The following is a 27,554-nucleotide window of genomic DNA, read 5'->3' on the forward strand; positions in this document are numbered from 1 at the left end:
GGCCCCAAGAAACAAAGGGGGTTGTTCTGTCCTTCGAGGCTTTACTCGAGTCCCAGAGAAGTCAGAGGCTAAATCACCGAGCTCGGAAGAGTTTGCCAAAGGCTGGACAATACATGCGGCCGCCCTCTCTTAAGCACGCAAATCCCAAGCGTGGACGTCTGGAAGGTGTGTGTGTGTGTGTGTGTGTGTGTGTGTGTGTGTGAGAAGGAGAAAGGACAGTGCTGTCCATTGCGGGGTGCCGGCCCCACCGTGCCCTGCCCTCAGCGGCTGCGCTAGGGCCGCGGAGTCCGCCTCAGTTAGCCCTGGAGTGAGGGGCGGGGCCGGGCGGGGCCGCGAGCGCGCAGGCGCAGTGCGGCCTCGTCGCGCCGCTGCAGCCGCCGCTGCCGCCGCCGCCGCTGCGGCCGCCGCCCGCGCTGCACCACAGGCCCGAGACAGACTGGGCCGGGAAGAGCCGGAGACGGAGGAGGAGGCGGAGGCGGCGGCGGAGGCGGGGCGACTCCGGTGACCGGGAGCGCCGCAGACTGGCAGCTGCGGCGACTCCCCCCTTTGTGTCTGGTCTGCCCGGAGCCGCTGGAAGTGCTTCCCGGAGGGGCGCGGGGTGTCTCGCCGCCTCGCTGCCCACCCCCTCCCCAGCCACCTACATCCGCCCTCCCGCCGCCCCCCACCCTCGGCCCGCGACGCCCGAGCTCCGCCCGGAGCCTAGAGCTGCGGGAAAGCTAGGAGGCGGCGGCGGCGGCGGCTTCCTCGGGAGGGGGGGGTTGTGATTCGCTCAGAGGAGCCATTGACGGGAGAAGACAAGGCTTTCACAGTGGAATTTACCTCAGGCAAGATGGAGCGGCAGCAATAAAAAAGAGAGAGAGGAGCGCACCCGGGAGGGCTAGAAAGGGCAGCCTCCCGGCACTTCCCCTCCGCCCGCTGTCTCGGGGAGCTCGGGGCCCAGCCTGAGGACCCCTCCCCTCCCCCGCTTCCCACCGCCACTCAGCCCTCCCGCCGGGACCTGCCGGACCCTCGTAGGATTGTTCCGCGAAGGCGTGAAGGCCGTGGGTTTGTCCATGGAGGCCAGCACCTTTTTCGATCCAGTCGAGAAAGAGAATTTGCTTTGCTCGAAATCGGAGTAAGGGAAGCACCGAAGCGAAACTTAAAAGGAATCTTGCCCTCCCGGAGCACAGGCGATGCGCCTCGGGCCGCCGGGCGCCGCCGCCGCCCGCCCGGTTTCGCCCTTCCCGGCAGTCGGGAACTTGTGCTGATCCTCGGCGCCCCTCGAATCCCCGCTCCCCACCCCTCGGCACCCTGGATATGTTTTCTCCCAGACCTGGATATTTTTTTGATATCGTGAAACTACGAGGGAAATAACTGCGGGGCTTTCTTCTTGTCTCCCTGCTTCTCCCCACAGACATGCCTTCACTTTGGGGGGCCGAGGCACCCTGTCCTGGGCGAATGAACACCCGCAGCCGCAAGGGAGAGAAATGAAGGGAATTTCGGCAGCGGAATGAAAGCTCTGCAGCTCGGTCCTCTCATCTGCCATTTGTCCTTTCAAACTGCATTGTAATACGGGCCGGATAAGTCCGACGAGAGCGAGGACTAGCCTCCCGGCCGCGTTTCTCCGCCCTCGTTCACTTTCCGTATTTCTTTTCTCTGCTCTCCTGCTTCTTGGCTGGCCCAGGGATGACTTCGTCGCTGCGGCGGCCCCGGCGGGTGCCCTCGCTGCTGTGGACCGTCCTGCTGGTCAGCGCTGCGGCCGGTGAGTAGCCCCGGGTGGCGCGTCCGGGCCACTTCTGCGGGTGGCGGGGGAGGGAGCCTGCAGAGGCCGAGGCCTGCGCTCGCCCGTCGCGACGCGGCCGCCGATCGCCCGGTACCTGCGCGCCTTTCCTAGTCCTTCCAGGCAACTAACCTTTCACGTTGACGTGTAGTTTCGAATCCCCGCACCTCGTATTCCCCACCACCCCACCCCACCCCCGCCGGGGGGGAAAAAAAAAAAGACACATTGGGTGTGGTATCTTAACGTTTTTAGCTGTGAGGTAATGCAAGGATTAAAAATAATATTTTAATCACCAGTGAACACTGTCTATTATGAGATCTTTGGAAACAGACCTGTAGATTTTTTTTTCTAATATAAAGAAGCAGATTTGGCTTACAGTAAAAAGAACATCAACTGTAGAACATATAGTTGAACCTTATTTTTAGACGTAGATCACTCTTTGAGAATCCATGTTACTTTCATTATTCCAAAATGTTCCCGAATGAATTGAATAAATGTTGAGGAAGGCAGAACTGTGAGATGCTTAATATACTGTATAATATTGTTAATTGTTATTATCGTTAGTATTATTTTGTTCCGAAGTATGTTAGTAATAATATTTTCATCTTTTCAATCTGGACAGTCGTATTTTATATGCTTTTGGAATTACTGTTGGGCTTAGAAGTATTTTTGGTAGCTTTTCATTTAGTCATGTGGCATCTATTGACTTTCCTGTCATTGAGACAACTTTGACCTCACATCAGACTTCTAGGAGATTTGAGTCCTGAAAGTTCTTTTGACATTTTACTGAAGCTTAAAGGGAAATGGTAGTCATCCTTTCCTTAGAATATTTTGATTTTAGTTCTCAGACACCTTAGGAAAAACCTCGTTTCATTTGCAGTTACTTTTCAAGCAGTCTTTTGGTGATTTGCTTTTAGAAATTTTGGGGAGTGAATCATACATATAATTCTTAAATTTGGTTTAGGATGGCCAAATAGATTATACATCTAAAAATGAATGAAGGACAACATAACACCTTTCCAGTTATTTTTTCTTAATAAGTGTAATATTCACTTTCAGTAAATTTCTCATTGCAATGTTAGACACGGACGGGTGTTTATTTCCATTTAAAAAGTCTGCATTGGGAAGATACTGAAACAGTTTTTGAACTTTCTTTTGTGCTTCTGATATTGTTGATGAATGTCTATTATGTTTGTGATAGTTGTGTTAACATAATTTGAACTTCTGAATTGAATGTATTTTGACACTGATATTTTAATATTCTTAATCATCACAATTCCTTTTGGGGTAAAAGTGAATGATTTTTCTCCAGAGTTCTTTATATTCTGTTAGCTATTTAAGTTCTCTAGTAGTAAGCCATGTGGTCCCTGTAAAATATGAAGAGAGTAAAAGGCGTTAAGTTCAAGCAGTCATTCTAAGAGGAGAAATCTCAGAGCATAGACTTGTTAGTGTTCTTTGTTATTCTTGACCTGTTTAGAACATAGATTCTCATTTATTGTTGACAGGCTTACCATTTTGTGATCAGAACTGATGAAAGTAAGAATAAACTTGATTTCTATTTGGTAAATAAAATATTAGAATAATGGCCCTTAAAAGGGATGGATTAAAGTAATCACTGTTTAAAAGTGATTTTAGTCATCTTTTTTTTTAGTATTACATAGCACCAGATGCCAACATTTGTGAAATTGGATTTCAGAGCTGTAACAATAATAGTAATAGTATTTATTGAGTGCTTGCTCTGCGCCAGCAACTGTCCTAATAGCTTTACATGTATTTTCTCATTTAATTCTCATGACAGTTCTTTACTCCAGGTTCAGTTATGCTCCTTTTACAGAGTGAGTGAAGTATAGAGAATTTAGATAACTCACCACACAGTCAGTAAATTGTGGAGCTAGAATTACAGTCTGTTTCCTTACCTATCACATTAATGATGACAACAACTTCTCACTCTAATTGGGAACATGAGAGAGTTAGTGTCTTCACCAGATTAGCCTTTGAAGAGAAGCAAGGACTCTTGACAGGATCTTGGTACAGCACTGGTTGCGCAAATGTCATGGTTCTAAATGTGTAAAACTTTGCCTAATATTGGAGTGGCTAGAGCAGTTTCATTAAGTGCAAGGTGGCTAGAGAGGGCTTGTGTGAATTTGGGATATATAGATGCAGTGATGTAACTAGACATGTGCAAATGGTACAGCTGAACAGGAAAATAATACTGGAAGACTGATATCACATCTCTCTATGGGGTCGTGGATAATCCTCTATTTCTTTTGAGTCCCTCTTTCCTGCTTACTCTGTTTAGTTCTTGGATTCCTTAATTCTAAGAACAGTTAGTATGCAAAAATAAGAATTTATGAAAAATATGTGCTTGTTTAGTTTATAAATGATTTTTTTTTCTTTTTTTTTATGGTCTGGAACAGGGGCATGAAGCTGAACTTGTTCTTTTTTTTTTTTTTTTTTAAATATTTATTTATTTATTTAGGCTGCGCCTGGTCTTAGTTGCAGCACGTGGGATCTTCGTTGTGGCATGCGGGATCTAGTTCCCGGACCAGGCATCGAACCCAGGCCCCCTGCATTGGGAGCAGGGAGTCTTACCCACTGGACCACCAGGGAAGTCCCATGAATTCTTAATTTTAATAAAAGGACACAATATAATGTAATACTTATTTAAAGGTCAGCTTCTGTTTAAAAAAATTTTTTTTTGAAAAAAAAAAGTTGCCAAGCTTTTTATTTAGGTTGTAATGGTTACAGATAACATATCTAATCCTATCTCCTGCCCCACCATATGCCGCCCAATGAGCAGACTCAGCTACTCTTTTCCCTCCAGTCTTAGTTCTTGTGTTCATCCTTCTTGTGCTTCTTGGCATCCTTCTTGGCCTGGGAGACCAGGGAGCCCATGGTATTTCAGATGGTCTCATTGGGATCCCTACCTGGAAGCTTCTCCAGGACACTGAAGGAATTCAGTGTCCTGCATCATGTCATAAACCTTTTTCTCCTTGGCTGGCTCACATGTGTCCGTGGCTCAGTTGTCACCCATGTCAGCTGATTCTGCCTAGTCAATGTCAGTTGATTCTTCCTGCATTTGAAATAATTCACTTGACTGGATTTCAATTTTACATACATCTCTTCAGAAACACACACATTGGCTACAAAAGCTATCGTGGCATGTGGGTTGCTGTAGTGGTGGTATTGGTATTAGTGTGTGTGTGAAATGTGGGGAGAGATGTTTATTCTAGCTTTCCTTCATTAAAGGCCAACTTTCTTAACAGTGAAAGAGAAGAAATTGAATATTGGTCTCTGATGGGTAAATTCTAACTAAAAGGTACAGAGTGAAGTCAGTATAAATCAGTTAATTTTATAACTGGCCATATCGCTTTTTTTTTTTAACTGAAGTATAGTTGATTTACAATGTTGTGTTAGTTTTTGATGTACAGCAAAGTGATTCAGTTATACATATATGCATTCTTTTTCATATTCTTTTCCATTATGGTTTATTACAGAATATTGAATATAGTTCGCTGTGCCTATACAGTAGGACCTTGTTGTTTATCTATTTCATATATAGTAGTTTGTGTCTGCTAATCCCAAACTCCTAATTTATCCCTCCCCCACTGCCTTTCCCCTTTGGTAACCTTAAGTTTTCTATGAGTCTGTTTCTGTTTTGTAAATAAGTTCATTTGCATCCTATTTCATATTCCACATGTAAGTGTTATCATATATTTGTCTTTCTCTTTCTGACTTACTTCACTTAGTATGATAATCTCTAGGTCTATCCATGTTGCTGCAAGTGGCGTTATTTCATTCTTTTTTTAAAAATAAATTTATTTATTTATTTTTGGCTGCGTTGGGTCTTTGTTGCTGCGTGTGGGTTTTCTCTCTATCTGCGGCGAGCGGGGGCTACTCTTCCGTTGCGGTGTGCGGGCTTCTTATTGTGGTGGCTTCTCTTTGTTGCGGAGCACGGGCTGTAGATGCATGGGCTTCAGTAGTTGTGGCACGTGGGCTCAGTCGTTGTGGCTCGCAGGTTCTAGAGCGCAGGCTCAGTAGTTGTGGCGCATGGGCTTAGTTGCTCCGCGGCATGTGGGATCTTCCTGGACCAGGGCTCAAACCCGTGTCCTCTGCATTGGCAGGCGGATCTTAACCACTGCACCACCAGGGAAGTCCCCTCAATAAATTCTCTTTAAAGAAATTCTGTGTAAGGAACTGGTAGATGTAAGGTACAAGTTTTCTACTATGGCGTGCCTTTAAGAGTCTGTATGATATGTCAAGTTACATAGCAATAAGATGTTAGGGGAATTATTACCAGAAGAGCTAATGTAAAAGTTTACATACATACCTAGAGTCCAAGTGTCCAACACTGTCCATCAACCTTGCCTTAAGCATATTAAGTAACACTTAAACTTCATTACACAAATTATCAAGCTACAATACAAAATTTGTGTAATCATTCTCACCTTAAATGTGTTGACTGTGGACTTGATGGAAGAATTATGGAACATGATAAAGTATTGTGCCAGAGGTATTGGCTGTAATAGTTTTAGATGGAGTTGGATGTTTGGGGGAATAGAAGGATCGTATGCACACATATCTCTTTATGGCAATTCCTCATCTATATCTGGAAGGCTAGATGCAGATGGCATTGAGAAATTTCAATTTGTTAACGCCAGAAGGTCTTCTCGTTTATCTTTCAAGACAGTTTTCCCTTAAAAATTTCAGTGTCAAAAATATACTTAATAATATACCTTTATTCTGTCCCAGCAATTTAAGTGCAAAATAGCGTGATTTAGAGCAAAACATGACTTAACAAATGACATAGTGTGTCATTTACATATATGTATATATGTGTATGTATCTAATAATCCAAACCGCCTAGTTCTTTTCTTTCATTTAAATGACGAAATAGTTGACTTTTCCCAACATTATTGATCTTTCTTCAGTCTTTGCCTTTGTAGACAAGAATAGTCTATGAACCAAGCTATATAATTGTAAAAGACACTCTAGGCCAACCTTTTAGGGAAAGCTTTGTTTTTGTATTTTTGTTTTTCTTTGAAAAGTAAAGAGAAAATACTGTTAATCCCATTACTCCAACACTGTGTTTTATTTTGGTGTATTTACTTCTAACTTTCAAATAAAGGAGTGTATATTTTTGTGTGGGTGTGATTGTATAATTTATTAATTATATTTCAAACTGTTTTTTGAGCCATGCCATGTGGCATGTGGGGTCTTAGTTCCCCAACCAGGGATCGAATCCTTGCCCCCTGCATTGGGAGTATGGAGTCTTAACCATTGGACCGCCAGGGAAGTCTCTACATTTCAAACTTTTAAACATGGAATAATATGTCACAAACAGTAACTGTGTAATATTCCATTGAGTGTATTTGTTAGTATTTACTTGATTCCTGTTAGGAGATGTTTAGCTTGTCTTGGTTTTCTTCTCTTAATAAAGAGTACCATATTGAATGTTTCGTGCATATGTCCGTCTTGTGTTTTGGTTTATTTCTGTATTCTCATCTTGATCTATCAGCAGCATGACTCAGTTTGATCATTTTTTTTTTCCTCCTTGAAACACTTCCTTCATTTGTGTTATAAGATACCACACTCTTGGTTTTCCTTCTGCTTCTCTATCTCCTTTGATAGTTCTTCTTTATGTCCCTCACCTCTAAATGATATGTTGTCCCAGGACTCAGTCCTTGGTCCTTTTCTCTGTCTACACTTACTCCTTTGGTGATCTCATCCAGTTTCATGGCTTTAAAAATAACATCTAGAGGCTGAAAAGTTTCCAATTTATTTCCGTCCTAAACTTCTTTCCTTGAAATAAAGTTGCGTGTAGCCAGCTGAGTGAGTATTCCGCATCTCCACTTAGATGTCTGATAGTCATCTCGAACTTAGCATGTCCAAAACTGAACTCCTGAGCTTCTTCTGTAGGCCTGTTCCTCCAGTAGTCTTACCCAACTCAGCAAATGGCAGTTCTGTCATTCTAGTTGTTCAGGCCCAAAATTGAATATATCCTGTCTCTTCATTTTTTTTTTTTTTTTTTCCACACTCATATCCAGTCTGATAGAAAAAATTCTTGGCTCTACCTTCAAAATATATCTAGTCTGACTACTTAACACCTCCACTGCTACCATGTTAATCTAAAAGCCATCTTCTCTCACTTGTAGCTTTTCAGTAACTTTTGTTTTCTCTAACACTTTTGCTTTATTACATTAACTTTTCACTATAGTATCCTTAGTCACCCTTCTCAAACTTAAGTCAGATCATCACTTTTTTCTGTTTAAAACTCTCTGATGCCTCTCCATGTCACTCAGAATCACAATCAGAATCTCAGAATCTCACTCAGTCACAATCATTTAAAATATCCTACACAATCTGGCCCCTACTACTTATGGCTGCATCTGCTGACCTCTGTCTTGTTCAACTTTTATTGTGCTTTTAACTTTACAAAGAAGTAAAAATTCAGAAAATCAAATGTTTTAAAAGAGGTTAGATTTAAGATACTTTATATAACTTGATAGTGGCTACAGTTAGTGAGTAAATCTGTATTGGGGGAGTAAGGGAGGAGACATGAATATTTCTTAAGCCTTTACTATATCCACTAAATGCCTTACATATTTACTGTGTTATCTCATTATCCTCTAAATAGACTGATCGCTACTATTATTTTTTCCTTATTTTACAGATGAGTAAACGAAGTCTATTATACCTTCAAAGCAAAGCATTAATGTAATATATATAGTGTTAGCCTGCAGGTATAAAATACTTGTAATAGTTCAAGCATCTGAAAATCTTATTGGCATTTTAATCATTCAGGAATAATTGCCTAGACTGAACTACTTCTTAGTTATGATTTCTTATTTTGCTATAAATGACAGCAGATTATTTTCGGTTTTGGTTTGGAGTATAGCAGTCAAATGTTGGTGGATAATAAAAATTTTCATAGAAGATTCAAAGCTTAAGTTTTGGAAAGGAACACCAATTAGATCAGAAGAGAGATGATGACATACTTAGTGGAGGATAAATTTTCAGTGTTTCCATCTGTTGTTAGTGATTAGAACCCCTAGGGGCCAGTCTAGTGTGAAGAGTAACTTTTTATATTTAGTTACTACCCAAAGGGCCATATCATGGTGACAAGAAAGGCAAGATTAAGAACAGTCAAATGATGTCAGAAAATGAATTTATTCATGTTAGTTATCGAAACAGAGTTCTTTTTGTGGGAGATAACTTTTCTGGGATATTTATTTTTTCCTTTTGCTAAACCAGTGTGTTAGCTTGATGAAATGTTATCAAGAATGTTAAACTAAATTCACTTTATCCTTTAACACCAACTTTTTCCATTTATCCAGCACTTCTCTAGGAATCATTATTTTGTCCATTTACTTAGGTTTATGAGAAATTCAGTTTTACTGATTCTTGCTAAATCCTTTTAAGTGCAAGACAGTACTCTTAGATTTGTACTAAGTCAGCTTAGATTTGTACACTAAGCAGCTAATAGGCTGCTTATACTTCTACTTCTACTTATACTACTGGTAAGTAGTATAAGTAGAAGACTCACTATTTAGTCTCGTGGTCTCTCCCAACCTCTAGGAAATGTGATCTTTCCAAGTATCTACAAAAGGAATTTGGGAAACAGCACCAATAGTGACTATAGGAAGTAGTAAGATAAACTTGTATTGACTTTGCTATGTATTTTAAGACTTGTTTTTGCTTCTAGACTTTATTTCTTTGAAAGAATCTTTGTTTTTTAGAATCCTAAAGTTGTAACACAGAATCATTAAAAAAATTTTTAGGTGATAATGAAGTATAGAAAATAAAAAGACCCATTCCCTCTTTACTTTTTCTCTAATTCCATTCCCTAGATGTAACCATTGTTAGTAGTTTGCTGTATAATTTTTCATACTTTTTTTTTGTATGTACTATAAATAAACATCTGGGTATAACTAGAGTTTGTTTTTTTAAACAAAGGTAGAATCGTTACGTACTATGTAATACACAGATTTTTGTGATTATTCATGCAGGATAGTTCTGGAAGTAAAATCATTTGTTGAAAGTTTGCACATTTTAAAATTTTGATATGAATTTTCAAATTTCCCCCCAAAAGATTGTACCAGTTTTCATTTCCACCAGTAGTATATCAGAATTTCCATTTTCTTATACCTTTTCCAAATATTGTATAATATCAATGTTTTTAATTTTTGCCAAAGCAAAAGCATTGTATTTTGTTTCAGTTTGCAGTGCTTTAATTATTCGTGAAGCCAAGCTTCTTTTTGTATGCTTACTGGCCAATTGCATTTCTCTCAATTACCTGTTCAGGTATCAGATTAATTTTCCTAATGATTTGTTTCTTTTTCTTATTGGTTGAAGGTGATATTAATATAAAAGAATGATTTTATGCAATTAGAATTGTTTATCTTTTCCTTTTTGATGTCTGGGTTTTGTGTTATCTTAGAAAAGCCTTTGTTCTGTCTTATAGTAGATGAGTCTATAGGTTTGTTTTTGTTTTTTTTAACGTTTAGATAATTTAAACCACCTGGAACTATTCTTTGTGTTGTAGGTATAGTAACTCAATAATAATAAGAAGGTAGATTCTCTTATGTATTATCCCCATTTACAGATGAGGAGTTTTAGGCACAGAAAAATTAAGAAACTTGCCTGTGGCAACATAGCTAATAAGTGATAGAGGGGGAATATAGACACAGGCAGCTCATGCTCTAAACTGCTGCACTCTACTGCTTCTTATATAGGCAAATTGTCTTTTTTTTTTTTTTATGGCTGTGTTGGGTCTTAGTTTCTGTGCGAGGGCTTTCGCTAGCTGTGGCAAGCGGGGGCCACTCTTCATCGCGGTGTGCGGGCCTCTCACTATCGTGGCCTCTCTTGTTGCGGAGCACAGGCTCCAGACGCGCAGGCTCAGTAATTGTGGCTCGCCGGCCCAGCTGCTCCGCGGCACGTGGGATCTTCCCAGACCAGGGCTCGAACCCGTGTCCCCTGCATTGGCAGGCAGACTCTCAACCACTGCGCCACCAAGGAAGCCCTACGCAAATTGTCTTTTAATCACTGAATTCCAAGTAGACAAAGTGTCCTGTTTGGGTAGTGAAAAGCATCATTTAGGGGCAGTTAATTTGGAATATATAAAATGTACTTCTGCTAACTTGTCATAATAGATTTTTTTGCTTGTCATGGTAAATAGGTGACTAATATCAATTGCTTAAAATGCCTGAGCACTGGGACCCAGACATTTTAGCTCTCATTTAGAGCCTTCCCTATTATTTTAATTTAAAAGTTTCTAAGAACCCTGGTTGTTTGGGTTTCTAACGAGGGAGCATCAAGTAAGTAAATAATATGACTAATATCAATGGCTTAAAATGCCTGAGCATTTGTATTCATTTAATGTATTCAGAACAAGTTTGAGTTAGAACCTGTTCTTTTCTTTGCAGCTGGTGTGTGGAAATACATAGCACCAAGTGGAATACTTTTGTCATCCTAGTTTTCCATTCTAGTGGTCATATTTCATAGGAGTAGTACAGATGTAGGGAAGAATAGTGGTAGCAAAAGGTAAAGGGACAGAGTTGGGGGTAGTCTGAGGGAGAAGGGAGAAAAAGTAATTTACTTAATTTCCTCTTTTATTGTCTGTCGTTCTCCACCCAAACTGCCGCAGCTTGGTCTGGCCTTGTTGCCCTTGCCTTTTATCTCTGTATTGGTGTACGCTCGAAAGCAGCATACCATTCTTTGTGTAAGCTCTTCTCGGTTTGTGAATTCAGACATTTTTAAACAGTAGCTTTGATATTGGAAAGTTTGGGAGCTATTACTTAAAGCAAAGAATTATATGTGAAAAGAAAACTCTGAACAATTAAATGACAATATCAGAAGGAAGTTAATACAGTCAGAAGTACTAAAATTACTGTGGGTTGCATTTATCATCCTGTCACTTAAGTGAACCGAGTCCTGAAATCTTTTCAGCCCATTTTACTTATTTAGGTCACTAATTATAGAATTTGTTGTTTAGAAGATAACATCTAGTTAAAGTGTTTGGAGAGAGAGTCCTGTGAGATTCAACTGAGTCACCTCCTCAGTAATTATCTTGAGAATTGTGTTGGAGAAGCAGTGAACTTCTGTAGCTAATGAATATTTCATTACTGTTTAAAGGAACCTGTTGTATAAAAGATTTACCAAAAAAATGTGACATTAATAAAGTAATACTTGGGACCTCCCTGGCGGTCCAGTGGTTGGGACTGTGTGCTCCCACTGCAGGGGGCGCTGGTTCAAACCCTGTTTGGGGAACTGACATGCCGCGAGGCATGGCCAAAAAGGAAAAAAAAAGTAATACTTAAATACAAAGAATTATAGTAGATGCTACTGAGAGTAGCAACGTAAAATAGCTATTGTTTAATAACCATAATGTCCCTCTTTATGAGTGCCAATTGTGTGTCAAGAACAATGCAGAGTGTTTTTAACATGTTTTTCTCTATCAAAATAGCTGAAAGGTAGATATTTTTCCTATTTTAAGATTAAGGAAGCAGATAAACAGAGATTAAGTGCTTTGTTTGATGGTATATACTTCTAATAATAACTTATTACTTATTGAGTTATTTACTGAATACCTCTTTATGACAGGCATGCTAAGTTTTTAACTTTATTTCACAGAATCCTTATCCTTTATTTCATAGAATCCTTGTATCAGCTTTGCTGAAATAGATATTTTTTTCATAGATAAGGAAACAGTTGCACAGAGGTTAAATATATCACCCAAAGCCTTACACTTAGAAAATGGCAGAACTGGAATTCAAGCCAAGGTTTTCATGATTTCTGAAAGTCTCTGCTCTTAACCATATTTCCTCTCAAGACTTTCTCATTTTTAAGAGAGAATTGATCACATTGAGCTGCCTTTCAACTTTGAAATTCTGTGGATTGTTCTCCGTAAAATAATAAAATTAGGATAGATTATCTTCACACTAGTTGTGTAATAAAAGGTATTCATTGAACATGAATATGCTAACTGTTTTGGGTAGAGAACGACAGACAATAAAAGAGGAAATTAAGTATGGAAGAAGTATGGATCACTGTCCCAGTATTGACAGACTAACCCTATTATAGGACAAGAGCATAAATACAGTGGTGTATGCTCAACTACTGGCTGGGTTAAAAAATCCAAATTTGAAGTAAGGTATACAGAATGCATATAGGCAGTAGTAAGAAGGATAGTAATAATTTGGGCAGTGGATAAGTCACTGTGGCTGGAAAGGCATGGCATAGAGCTCACAATTCCTTTGAGGTTGGGCTAAGGGAATTCACCTCATAACGGAGGTACTCTTTAGAAGAGCAGCCAGGTGGCCAAGGCACAGTGACCAAACGTGTGGTAAACATAGGTGTGAGCCAACTGTAAGGAGCAGGGACAGAGGCTGAGAGGCCTAGTCAAGTGGGCTAGACTGTACAAAAAAGAGGAGGAGGAGAAGATTCAGCAACCTGAGTAGTCCTCTGTCATTCCTGTGGCCACTGAATTTTATATTTGGTTGACGGTCATCCTACTGAGCCCATGGTGGTGGGGTGGTGATGAAGGCTGAGGTTATTTGGGGCATATATATTCTGTCTTATTTAAGATTGGCTTAAGTGCTGTACTGAACTCTGAAGACTTGAGATCTGGCTAATAATGGTTTATAATCCTTTGTGGGGAAAGTGTTGTGAGGGGAGTATAGATGATTAAGGAGGTAGCGATCAAAGTAGCAATCCAGAAGAGAGAGACACATGTAAGATCTCACTGATACTGTTTAGGGTTGCATTTCCCAGCCACATTACTCCTACTACTTTCATTCTTTTTTTTAAAAAATTAATTAATTAATTAATTTTTGGCTGTGTTGGGTCTTTGTTGCTACGCGTGGGCTTCCTCTAGTTGCGGTGAGTGGGGGCTACCCTTCATTGCGGTGCGTGGGCTTCTCATTGCAGTGGCTTCTCTTGTTGCGGAGCACAGGCTCTAGGTGTGCGGGCTTCAGTAGTTGTGGTGCACGGGCTTAGTTGCTCCATGGCGTGTGGGATCTTCCCGGGCCAGGGCTTGAACCCGTGTCCCCTGTGTTGGCAGGCAGATTCTTAACCACAGTGTCACCAGGGAAGCCCTACTTTCATTCTTGACAGTTGGAGTTTTTGGGGTATCTAGCTATGTTTGCTTTGTTTGATGACAGAATTTAAATCAGGTAAGAGGAAGCACTTAAAATGAAAAGCAAGTAGTAAAAGAAAGCAGAGGGTATCATAAAGAGATATAGGAAGAGAAGCCCCATTTTAACCCTTAGGTAATGTATTATATGATATATATTAAATGATTCATCAGAGGTATTGTATGCTTGATTTTGTTTTGTTTTTTATAGATTCAACCACAATATATTTCCCTGATAGGAGTGCCTTATAGTTTTCTTGAGCAAGAAAGTTTTATTGATACTTTAAATCTCTAGTATACTAAGGGTGAGAGCAGTGTTAATGAATAACATGTCCCCTAAAAAATACCATGTTTCACTAAACCTAAGAACTTTTGATCTATAATTTTGTTTAAGCAGGTTACAGTAGTAAAGAGAAAATGATTCTCTGGTTTCAATGTTTTATGATGACATTTCTACAGAGAAAAGTATTGATAATTTAAATTCAAAATTCTTCATATTGCATCTTTAGAGATTTTCTTTACAGTGTTTTTGGGGAAATGTTTCATTCAGCTCTTTTCTAATTATGTGTGAAAAAAAACTGACTACTAAAATAAAAGGGCTATATGTGAAGCAAATTATATGCTGTAATGCCTCTTATGTTGCCAAGTACACTTAATGAATGAGGCAGGAAGGCCATTTAGCCATCCAGGGAGGCAACTCAGCCTAGTGCTTTTCTATAGGGCAACTGTTAAAATAAGTTTAAAGACATCATAAATTTAAGGAGAAGACAAGTTTGTAACACTCCTGAAATGAGCCAAGATAAAATATTCACCTGCTGATTTTTGAATATTCTTATGGTTTTCTTATGTCTTCTGGCATTTGAACACTGTTTAGTAGTGTTGAAAGGAGATGTTGAGCAAAATATGTAGGAGACCTTACATTCTGTAATCTAGCTTATACATGTTGTATTTATGAAGATTAGGTTAGGTTAAGAGAATATCATAGTATCTTGTAACCATGAACAAGGCATCTGGATTTCTGCCTCTAATGGCACTTACTTGTTGAGAAGACAGATCATAAATAAGTAGTAAATACATAAATGAACAAGATAGAGATTATGATAAATGTCACAGGGTTAAGGTGTTAGAGGGTTAAGGTGTTCAGTGGAGCCTTCCTTACAAGGTGACATCTGAAGAATTAAAATGAGGCAGATTTGTGAATAATTGCAGGAAGAGAAACAGAAAGCACAAAGGCTGGAAGGTGGGAAAGAGCTTGGTATTTTACAGGATCAAAAAGGAGACTGGTGTGGCCTATAGTAACTTAGGGAGAGAGATGCATGACAAGGGGTTAGATATTCAAGCAGGAGCCAAATCTTGCGGGGCCTTTTAGGCCATGGTAGAAAGATGAAGAGTTTGAATTTTAGTCTAGGAAAATGGGAAATGCTGTTGAAAGATTTTAAACAGAGTAAATTCATTATCTAATTTTCATTTTTCAGCGGTGACTTTGGCTTGTATGTGGAGAAGGATTAGAGAGGAGCCAGGGAGAAATAGGAAGCCTGGTTAGGCAGTTGTAGTAGTCAAGATGGACAAGGGAGGTGGCAGGTTGGATTTTTCTCCCTGGTACTGTCAAATAACATTTTGGTATCATTACACACCTCCTTCTGTGCTATACTGTTTCTTGGGTTTAGAGTGTACAGTTGAATTAGTTTTAAAAATGTATTTCCTTCACATGTTTATTTTAGAGATCTGTTATTTAATATTTTCAGTAAGCACTACAAATATATATTAGTATTGACTGTATTTTTCATTTATTGGAAAAAAATGTAAGCATGGGAAGTATTTTGCCTCAAAATAATTCAAAGAATAGGGCTAGAGTCCATCTCCCTGGACTCCCTTTATGATGCAGAGAATACAGACTATAAGAATAATTCCTAGTCATACGGCCCTTGTAGATCAGGACTTTCCTGTTTGTCCTGTTCTTAAAAAGATTATTGCAGAGTTTGAAGACTTGGGTCATATCTCATTTGTATTCTCATTTAAAGTAGATGTAATCTTTCTTTTCCCACATAGGCACATATTCAGTATTTTACTTGGAGATTTTTGTTGTTTTTTGTTGATATTCTTCTTTCCCCCGCATTATCACAAGGAAGTGCTCATTCATATATCCCGAGTAGTTTTTGGCCAGGGTAACTTTTTTTCATTCTTGGTTACTTTCAAATAATATTAGAGGCTGCTAGTTTTCATACTTGGACTCTAGAATAAAGTTGGCATGACTGCAGTCTCTAATGTCTCATCAAGTTTTTTCTAAACTGACCTTTAAATTATGAGCAATAACAGAGTTTGACCAATAATTTTTTTTTTTTTTTTTTAGTAGTAGAGTGAAAACTCCATAAGGCAACATGATAATTGGGGGCAGAATTAGGGTAGAATTTAAATGGGGTAAAGATTTTACAGCTAACTTCCAGAAGCCCTGACATAGCTGGCAGAGTCTATTTTCCTAATCTGATACCTCAGCAGCAGAAGTTTTACAGTTAACTGTTTTAATTTGTAGATATTAAAATATAATATCTGGGTAGTATTTCATCGTATATATGTACTATATCTTCTTTATCCATTTATCTGTTGATGGACACTTAGGTTGCTTCTATGTCTTGGCAATTATAAATAATGCTGCTATGATATTGGGGTTCATGTGTCTTTTCGAATTAGTGGGTTTTTTATTTTTTCAGATATATACTGAGGAATGGGATTGCTGGATTATATGACAGTTCTATTTTTAGTGTTTTGAGAAACCTCCATACTGTTTTCCATAGTGGCTGCACCAATTTACGTTCCCACCAGCAGTGTACGAGGGTTCCCTTTTCTCCACATCCTCCCTAACATTTGTTATTTGTGTTCCTTCTGACAGGTGTGAGGTGATACCTCATTATAGTCTTGACTTGCATTTCCCCGATGATTAGCGATGTTGAGCATCTTTTCATGTACCTTTTGGCCATCTCTATTTCCTTCTGGGAAACATGTCTGTTCACATTTTCTGCCCTTTTTTTTTTTTTGGCTGTGTTGGGTCTTTGTTGCGGTGCGTGGGCTTTTCACTGTGGTGGCTTCTCTTGTTGTGGAGCATGGGCTCTAGGCATGCGGGCTTCAGTAGTTGTGGCTCGCGGTCTCTAGAGCACAGGCTCAGTAGTTGTGGCACACGGGCTTAGTTGCTCTGCGGCACGTGGGATCTTCCCGGACCAGGGCTTGAACCTGTGTCCCCTGCATTGGCAGGAGGATTCTCAACCACTGCGCCACCAGGGAAGCCCTCTGCCCATTTTTTAATGGCAGAGGGTTTTTTGTTTTTTTGGTACTGAGTTGAATGAGCTCTTTATATATTTTGGATATTAACCTCTTATTGGTCATATTATTTGCAAATATTTTCTCCCATTCAGTAGGTTCTTTTTGTTTTGTCAGTGGTTTTCTTTGCTGTGAAAAAGCTTTTAAGTTTAATTAGGTACCATTTGTTTAATTTTGCTTTTATTTACTTTGCTTTAGGAGACAGATCTAAAAAAGTATTGTTATGATTTACATCAAAGAGTGTTCTGCCAATTTTTTTCCTCAGAGTTTTATGGTTTCCTGTCTTACATTTAGGTCTTTAATCCATTTTGAGTTTATTTTTGTATATGGTGTTAAAGACTGTTCTAATTTCATTCTTTTTTTTTTTTAAATTTATTTATTTATTTTTGGCTGTGTTGGGTCTTCGTTTCTGTGTGAGGGCTTTCTCTAGTTGTGGCAAGCGGGGGCCACTCTTCATCGCGGTGTGCGGGCCTCTCACTATCGTGGCCTCTCTTGTTGCAGAGCACAGGCTCCAGACGCACAGGCTCAGTAATTGTGGCTCACGGGCCCAGTTGCTCCGCGGCATGTGGGATCCTCCCAGACCAGGGCTCGAACCCGTGTCCCCTGCATTAGCAGGCGGATTCTTAACCACTGCGCCACCAGGGAAGCCCCCTAATTTCATTCTTTTACATGTAGCTGTCCATTTTTCCCAGCACCACTTACTGAAGAGACTGTCTTTATTCCATTGTATATTTTTACCTCCTTTGTTGTAGATTAATTGACCATAAGTGCATGGGTTTATTTCTGGGCTCTCTATCCTGTTCCATTGATCTCTGTGTCTGTTTTTGTGTCAGTACCATACTGTTTTGATTATTGTAGCTTTGTAGTATAGGCTGAAATCAGGGATCATGATTCCTTCAGTTCTGTTCTTCTTTCTCAAGATTGTTTTGGCTTGTCCAGTCTCTTTGAACCTTTCTCTTTTGAACCTGTTTGTATTACAATAATAGTATTTATGTTAAAGATGGGATTTTTATTTATTTTTTATTTATTTTATTTACTTTTTGGCTGCATTGTGTCTTCGTTGCGTGTGGGCTTTCTCTAGTTGCGGTGAGCGGGGGCTACTCTTGGTTGCAGTGTGCAGGCTTCTCATTGTGGTGGCTTCTCTTGTTGAGGAACACAGGCTCTAGGCACGCAGGCTTCAGTAGTTGTGGCGCGCAGGCTCAGTAGTTGTGGCCTGCTGGCTCTAGAGTGCAGGCTTAGTAGTTGTGGTGCACAGGCTCAGTTGCTCCATGGCATTTTTTTTTTTTTTTGGTTGTGTTAGGTCTTTGTTGCTGTGTGCAGGATTTCTCTAGTTGTGGTGAGTGGGGGCTACTGTTCGTTGTGATGTGCAGGCACCTCATTGCGGTGGCTTCTCATTGTGGAGCACAGGCTCTAGGCACGCAGGCTTCAGTAGTTGTGGCGTGCGGGCTCAGTAGTTTTGGCTCGCAGGCTCTAGAGCACAGGCTCAGTAGTTGTGATGCACAGGCTTAGCTGCTCTGTGGCATGTGGGATCTTCCCGGACCAGGGATCGAACCCATGTCCCCTGCATTAGCAGGCGGATTCTTTTTTTTTTTTTTTTTAAAGTACCGAGAGGTGTTGATATTAAGCATTTTTTTTTTAAAGTATTTGTTTATTTATTTATTTATGGCTGTGTTGGGTCTTCATTCTGTGCGAGGGCTCTCTCCAGTTGTGGCAAGTGGGGGCCACTCTTCATCGCGGTGCGCGGGCCTCTCGCTATGGCGGCCTCTCTTGTTGCGGAGCACAGGCTCCAGATGCGCAGGCTCAGTAATTGTGGCTCACGGGCCCAGCTGCTCCGCGGCACGTGGGATCTTCCCAGACCAGGGCTCGAACCCGTGTCCCCTGCATTGGCAGGCAGATTCTCAACCACTGCGCCACCAGGGAAGCCCTAGCAGGCGGATTCTTAACCACTGCGCCACTGGGGGAGCCCCGGGCAGGCGGATTCTTAACCACTGAGACACCAGGGAAGTCCCAAAAGATAGGATTTAATTTAAATTATCTGCAAAAGTATATTCTTATACATAACCTTAATACATAATATTTACGACTAAGATAGGGAAGACAGTTAAAGTGATATAAAGTTAATCTTTATCAGTGTTGATCTTGGATATTTAAAATTTATTTTTACCAGGGTAATATTAGAGGAAATAGCCATCACTTAAAATACTTAAATTTAAAAGAAGATTTTTGATGAATAGTAGGCGTGTATCATTTAAAATAACACAAACCTATGTATTTTGGAATTTTTTTTTTTTTGGCCGCACCATGCGGCATGTGGGATCTTAGTTCCCTGACCTGCGATCGAACCTGCACCCCCTGCTTTAGAAGCACGGAGTCTTAACCACTGGACCACTAGGGAAGTCCTATGTATCTTTGAATTTTAAGTTATTTTTGTAATAGATGTGGATTTTAAATTCAGTAACCAACTGAATTTGGTAAACCATCTTAGCCGGATTAGTGTAAGAAGTTTGCATTATTGCACCATGCCATCAATTTTCACTTTCTCCTTTTCTTTTTTAGATTTTTCTACTCGCTTTAATTAAAATTAACCATCCAAAAGGGAAAAAGCTTTTTTTCCTCTACATATGTTATAAATTAGAATTAAATGTTAGATTCTAGAAAATAACATATTAGCTATCATTTTTTGAGTACTTAATATGTGTGAGGCATTGTGCCAATTTTATCTTTTTTAATCTTTTCAACCCCTGTGAAGTACAGAGTTTGTTGACCCTATTTATTTATTTATTTATTTATACCACAGGCTTAGAAAAGTTAAGTAAATCTCCATGGTAATTTAGCTAGTGGTAGTGCTGGGATTTGAATTCAGGTAGTCTGTAATTCCTGAGCTCCTCCTGTCATTGACAGCATGTAACTCTCCTTGTTTCTTTGGTTGCTCTTATCAGTGGTCTAAGAATCTAAGTTGAAAGGAACCAGTACTTGGTTCTGGTGGCTCAATTGTACTGTCTTATGCTCAAGACCTGGCAATAATAATTTTGCCTTTCTTCCAGGAAAATATCTTTCAAAGAAAGGAAATAAATGAATTGGGCCTGTTTTCTGGAGAATAACAGGGTCATATACAGATTTTTTTTTAAATGCATTTATAATGCCCAGGATAATTTAAAAATGAAAAGTTGGTATCCAAACTGCCAAGAATTAATAAAGTATATGAAATAACTCAGAGAAACACATCTTTGCTTCTTTGAAAGGAAATGTAACTAATTTTTTTTTTAATTTAATTATTTTATTTTTGGCTGCATTGGGTCTTCATTGCTGCGGGCAGGCTTTCTCTAGTTGTTGCGGTGCGCGGGCTTCTCATTGTGATGGCTTCTCTTGTTGTGGAGCACCGGCTCTAGGTGTGCGGGCTTCAGTAGTTGTGGCTTGCAAGCTCTAGAGCACAGGCTCAGTAGTTGTGGCACACAGGCTTAATTGCTCCATGGCATGTGGATTCTTCCCAGACCAGGGCTCAAACCCTGGTCTGCTGCATTGGCAGGCGGATTCTTAACCACTGTGCCACCAGGGAAGCCTGTAACTAATTTTTTTACTAAAACATTCACTTCATAAATGAGACTCAGGCTTGGATTGTAGTGGTTTTAATTTTTTAAGTTTCTTTTTGTTGTTTTGAAAAGGGAGTAAAGATTGTTTCATTTTTAGATATTAAAATTACCTAAATATGGACTTATAAGAAATACTTCAGGGCGCTTTCTCTAAAGTGACTCTACTTCTGTATGTTTTCAAAATTATATAGTTAAAAATTTAGAAATTTAAAAATTACTGAGGATGATTTATGGGATATGCTTAATGTACATCTTTTTTTCTCATAGTGTTTTTCTCTCTGTTGGTTGAGTGTCCCAGTTGTTCTTTGGTTAAAAAGGAAATAAGTGGTTTAGAATGCCTAGGTTTTCTTACAATATCTTTGAAAGTCTATAATGATATTGCTTATCATAGAAAAAATGGAATAGTTGAGTAAAAAACATGTATCCCAGCTTGTAAAATTTTTAGATTTTCTAGGCCACAGGCCAAAGTTTTGTTAGTACACAATATTTTAGCTGCTGAATATGCAGTAAGACACAGATTTTGGGAGTTTATCTTAATTATTGGCTTCTATAATAGCAAAAATTAAAAGTCATTACTAGATTTGATATACTCATTTTTAGAATTAGTTGATATTAAGCATTGATATATTAAGAAATGTTGATATTTGAAGGAAAATTACACACCCAATTGTAATACAAAAGATGTGTTTCACGGATTTCATGATTTTCTTTGGCATGTCAGATAAATTGGGTATCTAATTTGTTTGTTTCCGCAGTAGTGCATCTGAAACTTAAAAGGTATTTTAGTTCAAGTATTATTTTATTTCTTGTTTGTTACAAAGTGAGTCTTATGTAAGAGTTAACTGTTTCAGAGATAATAAATAGAAAGAACAAGGAAGAATGATTTGTTTATCCTCTTTCGTTTTCTTTTTTATGTTAATAATTTCCTACAAAATTAGTACTATGTCAGATCTTTTTTAAAAAATTATTATTAATTAATTTATTTATTTATGGATGCGTTAGGTCTTTGTTGCTGTGCGCGGGCTTTCTCTAGTTGCGGCGAGTGGGGGCTACTCTTCCCTGTGGTGTGTTGGCTTCTCACTGCGATGGCTTCTCTTTTTGAGGAGCTTGGGCTCTAGGCGCGCAGGCTCAGTAGTTGTGGCTCGCAGGCTCTAGAGCACAGGCTCAGTAGTTGTGGCGCACGGGCTTAGTTGCTCTGCGGCATGTGGGATCTTCCCGGACCAGGGATTGAACCCGTGTCTCTTGCATTGGCAGACGGATTCTTAACCACTGCGCCACCAAGGAAGTCCCTATGTCAGATCTTTAGTTAGCATTAACTTTCTTCCTTTCTTTTGATACTTTCTAAATGAAACAGTAATCTTCTCTGGAATTAGGCTATTAGCATTACAGTATTTAAAAAGAAAGTGTTCAGAAAAAAGTACTTTGAAAAAAAAAAACCTCTTTCTTAGTTTATTTCTGACAGGTATGGACACCCAAATAGACAGCTTCTACAATTAACATGAGGTATTGTTAGGACAGTTTGATTAGACATAAGCTAATTGGTCTCTGAGATAATTTCTTTTTTTTAAATATTGTTTTGCTTATTTAAAAAAATATTTATTTATTTGGCTGCGTCGGGTCTTTGTTGCGGCATGTGAGCTCTTCGTTGCAGCACGCGGGCTTCTCTCTAGTTGTGGCGTGCCGGTTTTCTCTTCTCTAGTTGTGGCGCGGGTTCCAGAGCGCGTAGGCTCTGTAGTTTGCACGTGTGGGCTCTCTAGTTGAGGCGCGCGAGCTCAGTAGTTGGGGTGCGCGGGCTTAGTTGCCCCACGACATGTGGGATCTTAGTTCCCCGACCAGGTATCAGATTGGCGTCTCCTGCATTGGAAGATGGATTCTTTATCACTGGATCACCAGAGAAGTCGCTCTGAGATAATTTCTATTCTTTAGATTTGAAATGGTCTCTCAAAAAAAATTTAAAAAGCCACACAAATAAACACACATTTTAAAGTCAAAATCAAATTTAAGAGGATCAAAATGAATTGTTTATTTATTTATATTTTTGGCCATGCTGCACGGCTTTTGGGAATCCCAGTTCCCCAACCAGGGATCAAACCCATGTCCCTTGCATTGGCAGGAGAATTCTTAACCACTGCACCACCAGGGAAGCCCACCAGTTCTTTTTATTGTGGTAAAATACACGTAAAATTTACCATCTTAACCATTTTAAAGTGTACAGTTCAGGTGTATTAAATATATTCAGAATGTTGTGCAGCTATCACCACCATTCATCTTCATAACTCCTTTCGTCCAGTAAAACTGAAACCAGCTGTACTCTATGCCCATTAAACAATAACTCCCGTCTCCCTAGTCCCTGGCAACCACCATTTCCCTCTGTCTCTATGATTTTGACTACTCTAAGTCCCGTATACAAGTGGAATCATACAGTATTTGTCTTTTTGTGACTGGTTTATTTCACTTAGCATAATATTCTCAAGGATCATCCATGTTGTAGCATATATTAGAATTTTCTTTCTTTTTAAGGTGTTTAGTAATTTTTTTGATACTGAAAATAATATATAAACCTCAGAATTCTTAGTCTTATTTGCCATCTGCCTTCCACATATTCCAGAAGGGAAGTTTATTTGTGTCTTCCTTCAGGAGGGCACAGACGCTCCATTTAGGGACTTGGCCTGATGCCTATTTGGTTCAGTAATTACTAGTGGTGAGATGTTCCCACGGTTTGATAAGTTTGACTTTTGACTTGACTTCAAGTTTGAAGACAATATCATACACCATGCTCACTGTATGCTCAGTACCTAGATGAAGAGAGCTGCAGAGTTCAATAGAAGATAGCAGACTCCTTCCAAGTTCTAAACAAAAAGGATTTCAGCTATAATCACTTGCCGTATCATTGCTATTTTGAACTCTCTTTTGCAACTTGCTGTTTGTCCAGCTAAACTTCTGTGTTCAGTGAAAGCTATTGCATTTTCAGTTGCCACCAAGCCAGTCCCATAATTTTTATTTTGCTCATAGTTCCCATAATCAGTTAACTACTGCAGTTTGAAATGTTGCTTCAAAGTATCCATGGGTATCCTGCTCTCATAACAGTAATACTCTCTGATATGCCTTTATTCTTTAGCCTACCATGCACTGGTTCCTTGGATATTCTGCTGACATGAAGCGTTTCTGGACTAATGAGCTTCACTGCACTAGTGGAGGGGACTGCTCTTTCAGGTCTAGCTATTAGTGATGTTGTTGGCAATAACATTTTTTTTAAGCTTTTTATTTTGAAATTATTTAAGACTTATAAAAAGTTGTAGGAATAATACAAAGAATTCCTGTATGTATGGGGAAGAATTCCTAGCTTCCCCAAATGTTAATATTTTACTACATTTGCTTTATCATTTTCTCTATATGTTCGTATTGTCTTGTTCTGAAACACTTGAGAGTAAATTGTAGACATCATGCTCATTTACCCCAAAATATGTCAGTGTATTTCCTAAAAAATGAAGATATTTTCTTGTATAACCACAATACAATTATCAAAATCAGGAAATTAACATTGTTACAATACCTCTTTCTAATCCAGAGGCCTTCAAATATCATTAATTGTTTTAATAATGTCCATTATTGCCAAAGAGAAAATTTTTCTGGTCCAGGAGACAAATCCAGGATCATGCATTACATTTAGTTGTTTTGTGTATTTATACTCCTTTAATCTCTGACAGTTCCTCAGTCTTTCTTTGTCTTTTATGACCTTGACATTTTTGGAGAGTACAGGTCAGTTATTTTGTAGAATATCCCTCAATTTGAATTTATCTGGTGTTTTCTTCATGACTAGCGTCGGGTAATCATTTTAGCAGAAATGCTACATTTGGGTAATTTGGGTTCTGCTATCCTAGCCCATCCTATTGGGGACACATGATGTCAATTTGCCTCATTACTGTTTTTTTTTCTTTTTTTATAAATTTATTTTATTTATGGCTGCATTGGGTCTTAGTTGCTGGGCGTGGGCTTTCTTTAGTTGCAGAAAGCGGGGGCTACTCTGTTGCGGTGCGTGGGCTTCTCATTGCAGTGGCTTCTCTTGTGGAGCACGGGCTCTAGGCGCACGGGCTTCAGTAGCGGTGGTGCACAGACTTCGTTGCTCCGCGGCATGTGGGATCTTCCCGGACCAGGGCTCGAACCCGTGTCCCCTGCATTGTCAGGCGGATTCTTAACCACTTCGCCACCACGGAAGTCCCTGCCTCATTACTGTTAATGTTAACTTTTATCACTTGGTTAAGGTGATATCTGCCAGAGAAAGTTACTATTTTCCCCTTCGTAATTAAAAAGCAACTTGTAAAGAGACATTTGAGACTATGTGAATAGCCGTTTTCCTCAACAGACTAGTTTCAGCATTTATTGATGATTCTTGAGAAAGTGATTTTTTTCTAAATCTAATATTTCTTCTACATTTATTGTCATTCTGCCATAAGGAAGAACTTTCCTTTCTCATTTATTTTATTCATTTGTTTATTTCCATGTGGACTGGTGGGTTTTTATTTTAGTCAGTGGATTTAGTTATGCATTTCTGAAGTGATGAAGGAGACCTGCTTTTTAGGTTCTTAATAAATGTGTGTGATGTTCACTTAACTGTGTTAAGCCTCAGTTCCTAAGGTGTTATAATGATTTAATTCAGTTAAAGATGTGAAAATGCTAGTTGAATGTTAGTTATTATAGGTTTACAATGTCGTATGAAATTTTGAAAATAAAAACTTGAGTATCGAAACTGTTTTGTTAGCTTGCAGCATACTCATTTGGTGGCAAAACAAATTTGAATAGCTATAAAAATATTTACAGTTTTATCTAAGTGTAAATTTTCATACTTTTTGCTGAAGAAATACTGATAGATTTAATACTGGGAGCTTCCACAGACTCTGCAGGGAATGTTGTGTAAAACATGGCATAGGGCTTCCCTGGTGGCGCAGTGGTTGAGAATCCGCCTGCCAATGCAGGGGACACGGGTTCGAGCCCTGGTCTGGGAAGAGCCCACGTTCCGTGGAGCAACTAAGCCAATGCGCCACAACTACTGAGCCTGCACTTTAGAGCCCGCAGACCACAACTACTGAGCCTGCACTCTAGAGCCCGTGAGCCACAACTACTGAAGCCTGCGTACCTAGAGCCCATGCTTCACAACAAGAGAAGCCACTGCAATGAGAAGCCCGCGCACCACAACAAAGAGTAGCCCCCGCTCGCTGCAACTAGGGAGAGCCCACGCGCAGCAAGGAAGACCCAACGCAGCCAAAAATAAATAAATAAATTTATTTAAAAAAAAATGGCATATGCACATGGTACTTTGTAAAACCTGGAAAAATTCAGAATTTAAAGCACATTTGGCTTTAAAGGTTTCATACAAAGGCTTGAGGACCTATAGTACCATAGAGGTTCTATTTATTTGTGAGTATACTTTGAAATTACCAACTAATTTAGTTGGAAAAATTGATGCTGATAGTTACAATAGTATTTAGTAACCATGACTATCACACAATTAGAATAGTCCTATCAGCATTTGCATAAAGAGCAAAGAATCAGGAGAAAACCCAGCACTTTCTTTCCTATCAGGTATTTTCTCATGCTATTTTATATACAGTTAGGGAGATCAGATTCCCTTGTGAGTGTTTTTCATTCTTAACTGCTGAGCTGGCTGCTCTTCCTAATGTATTCCTAATGTTCTTTCTACTCTCTGCCTACTTAGGCAGGTTGAAAGGATACTTTATGCAGCTATAGAATATAGAATATCCTGCCATTCCTCAACTGCCCAGTGACTTTAGCTAATGTTTATTAGTGTTCTATGACTGCAGAATTAGATTCATATTAAATGATATAAAGACAGATTTTAACTGTTCCTTGACTGAAAAGTGAGTTCTTTTTAGAGTACTAACAGGAAGTGGTCTTACATTTTAGTAGAATATAATAATAATAACATACTTTGCTGTCTTTCCATGGTTTATGAACATAATGGTTATACTGTATGTAATGAGAATTTTAAAATTTGTTTTTATAACAAACGGTACTTATGTTCAGGTCTCAAAATAAATTAGCTGAATAGTGCATAGTTTTAAAAGTCTTTAGCTTTATCACTAGAAATTCTCTTAATTATTAATTTAGCTACTATTCGTGAAACTTATTTTTGATTAGTTTTTTGTGTTCTATTATTCATGTACATCAATTCAAACTTTTTAATTTAAATTAATTCGACTTCTATAATCTAATTCTAATACTGAATTTTCAGCTCTCCTAAATTATGCTTGATTTAGATAAAATAGTTTTAAACTAGTAACTTAAAAAAGTAAAACTAGTTCAAAATAATACATGCCATAACCAAAAAATTAGAAGTTATATGAAAGGGCATACAATGAAATGAACATTTTATAACCTTATTATCTAGGCCAGGCAAAGGTTGGTAGCTTTCTTTCAGTTACATGTCACTCAGCCTGTCGAGTATGCAGATGTCTTTTGTTCGCTTGCCACCCACTTGAAGTAGTGAGTGAAGGGGAACTAGTGAAGATTGCCAACAGTACCTCACATCTCATCTCCCTCCTTAGGTAATCATAAAGTTGGTTGGCACGTGGTGGCATCCAACTTTATGATTGGAACATGTTTCTAAAAGTGAATTAGAGAGTTTTGTTTTTATCAGTTGTAGATTTTTTTTACTGTAGTGGGTACAAATTTTCCTGGTAGCTGATACAGTTGCAGTGTACTAAGAATTTTGTAGAAGCATTTCAAGGGAAAGTTATTCTGA

General features: G+C 39.1%; 1 protein-coding gene across 2 annotated transcripts in view; it reads left to right on the forward strand.

The window, feature by feature from the left end:
- The first annotated feature begins 360 nt into the window (after nt 1–360).
- Nucleotides 361–27,554, forward strand: part of BMPR2 (bone morphogenetic protein receptor type 2) — a 188,105-nt gene continuing 160,911 nt past the window's right edge. Inside the window, exon 1 of one of the 2 annotated variants that reach the window (XM_082467004.1) lies at nt 361–1,741. Coding sequence is in view for 1 of the 2 variants with exons in the window: in XM_082467005.1 (XP_082323131.1) it covers nt 1,666–1,741 (76 nt within the window). In the remaining variant the exon portion in view is untranslated. The remainder of the gene's footprint in view (nt 1,742–27,554) is intronic. The other variant, XM_082467005.1, reaches the window with a different exon arrangement.

This window comes from Balaenoptera physalus, assembly GCF_965194825.1.
Source record: "Balaenoptera physalus genome assembly, chromosome: 6".
In the NCBI taxonomy this organism is placed as follows: domain Eukaryota; kingdom Metazoa; phylum Chordata; class Mammalia; order Artiodactyla; family Balaenopteridae; genus Balaenoptera; species Balaenoptera physalus.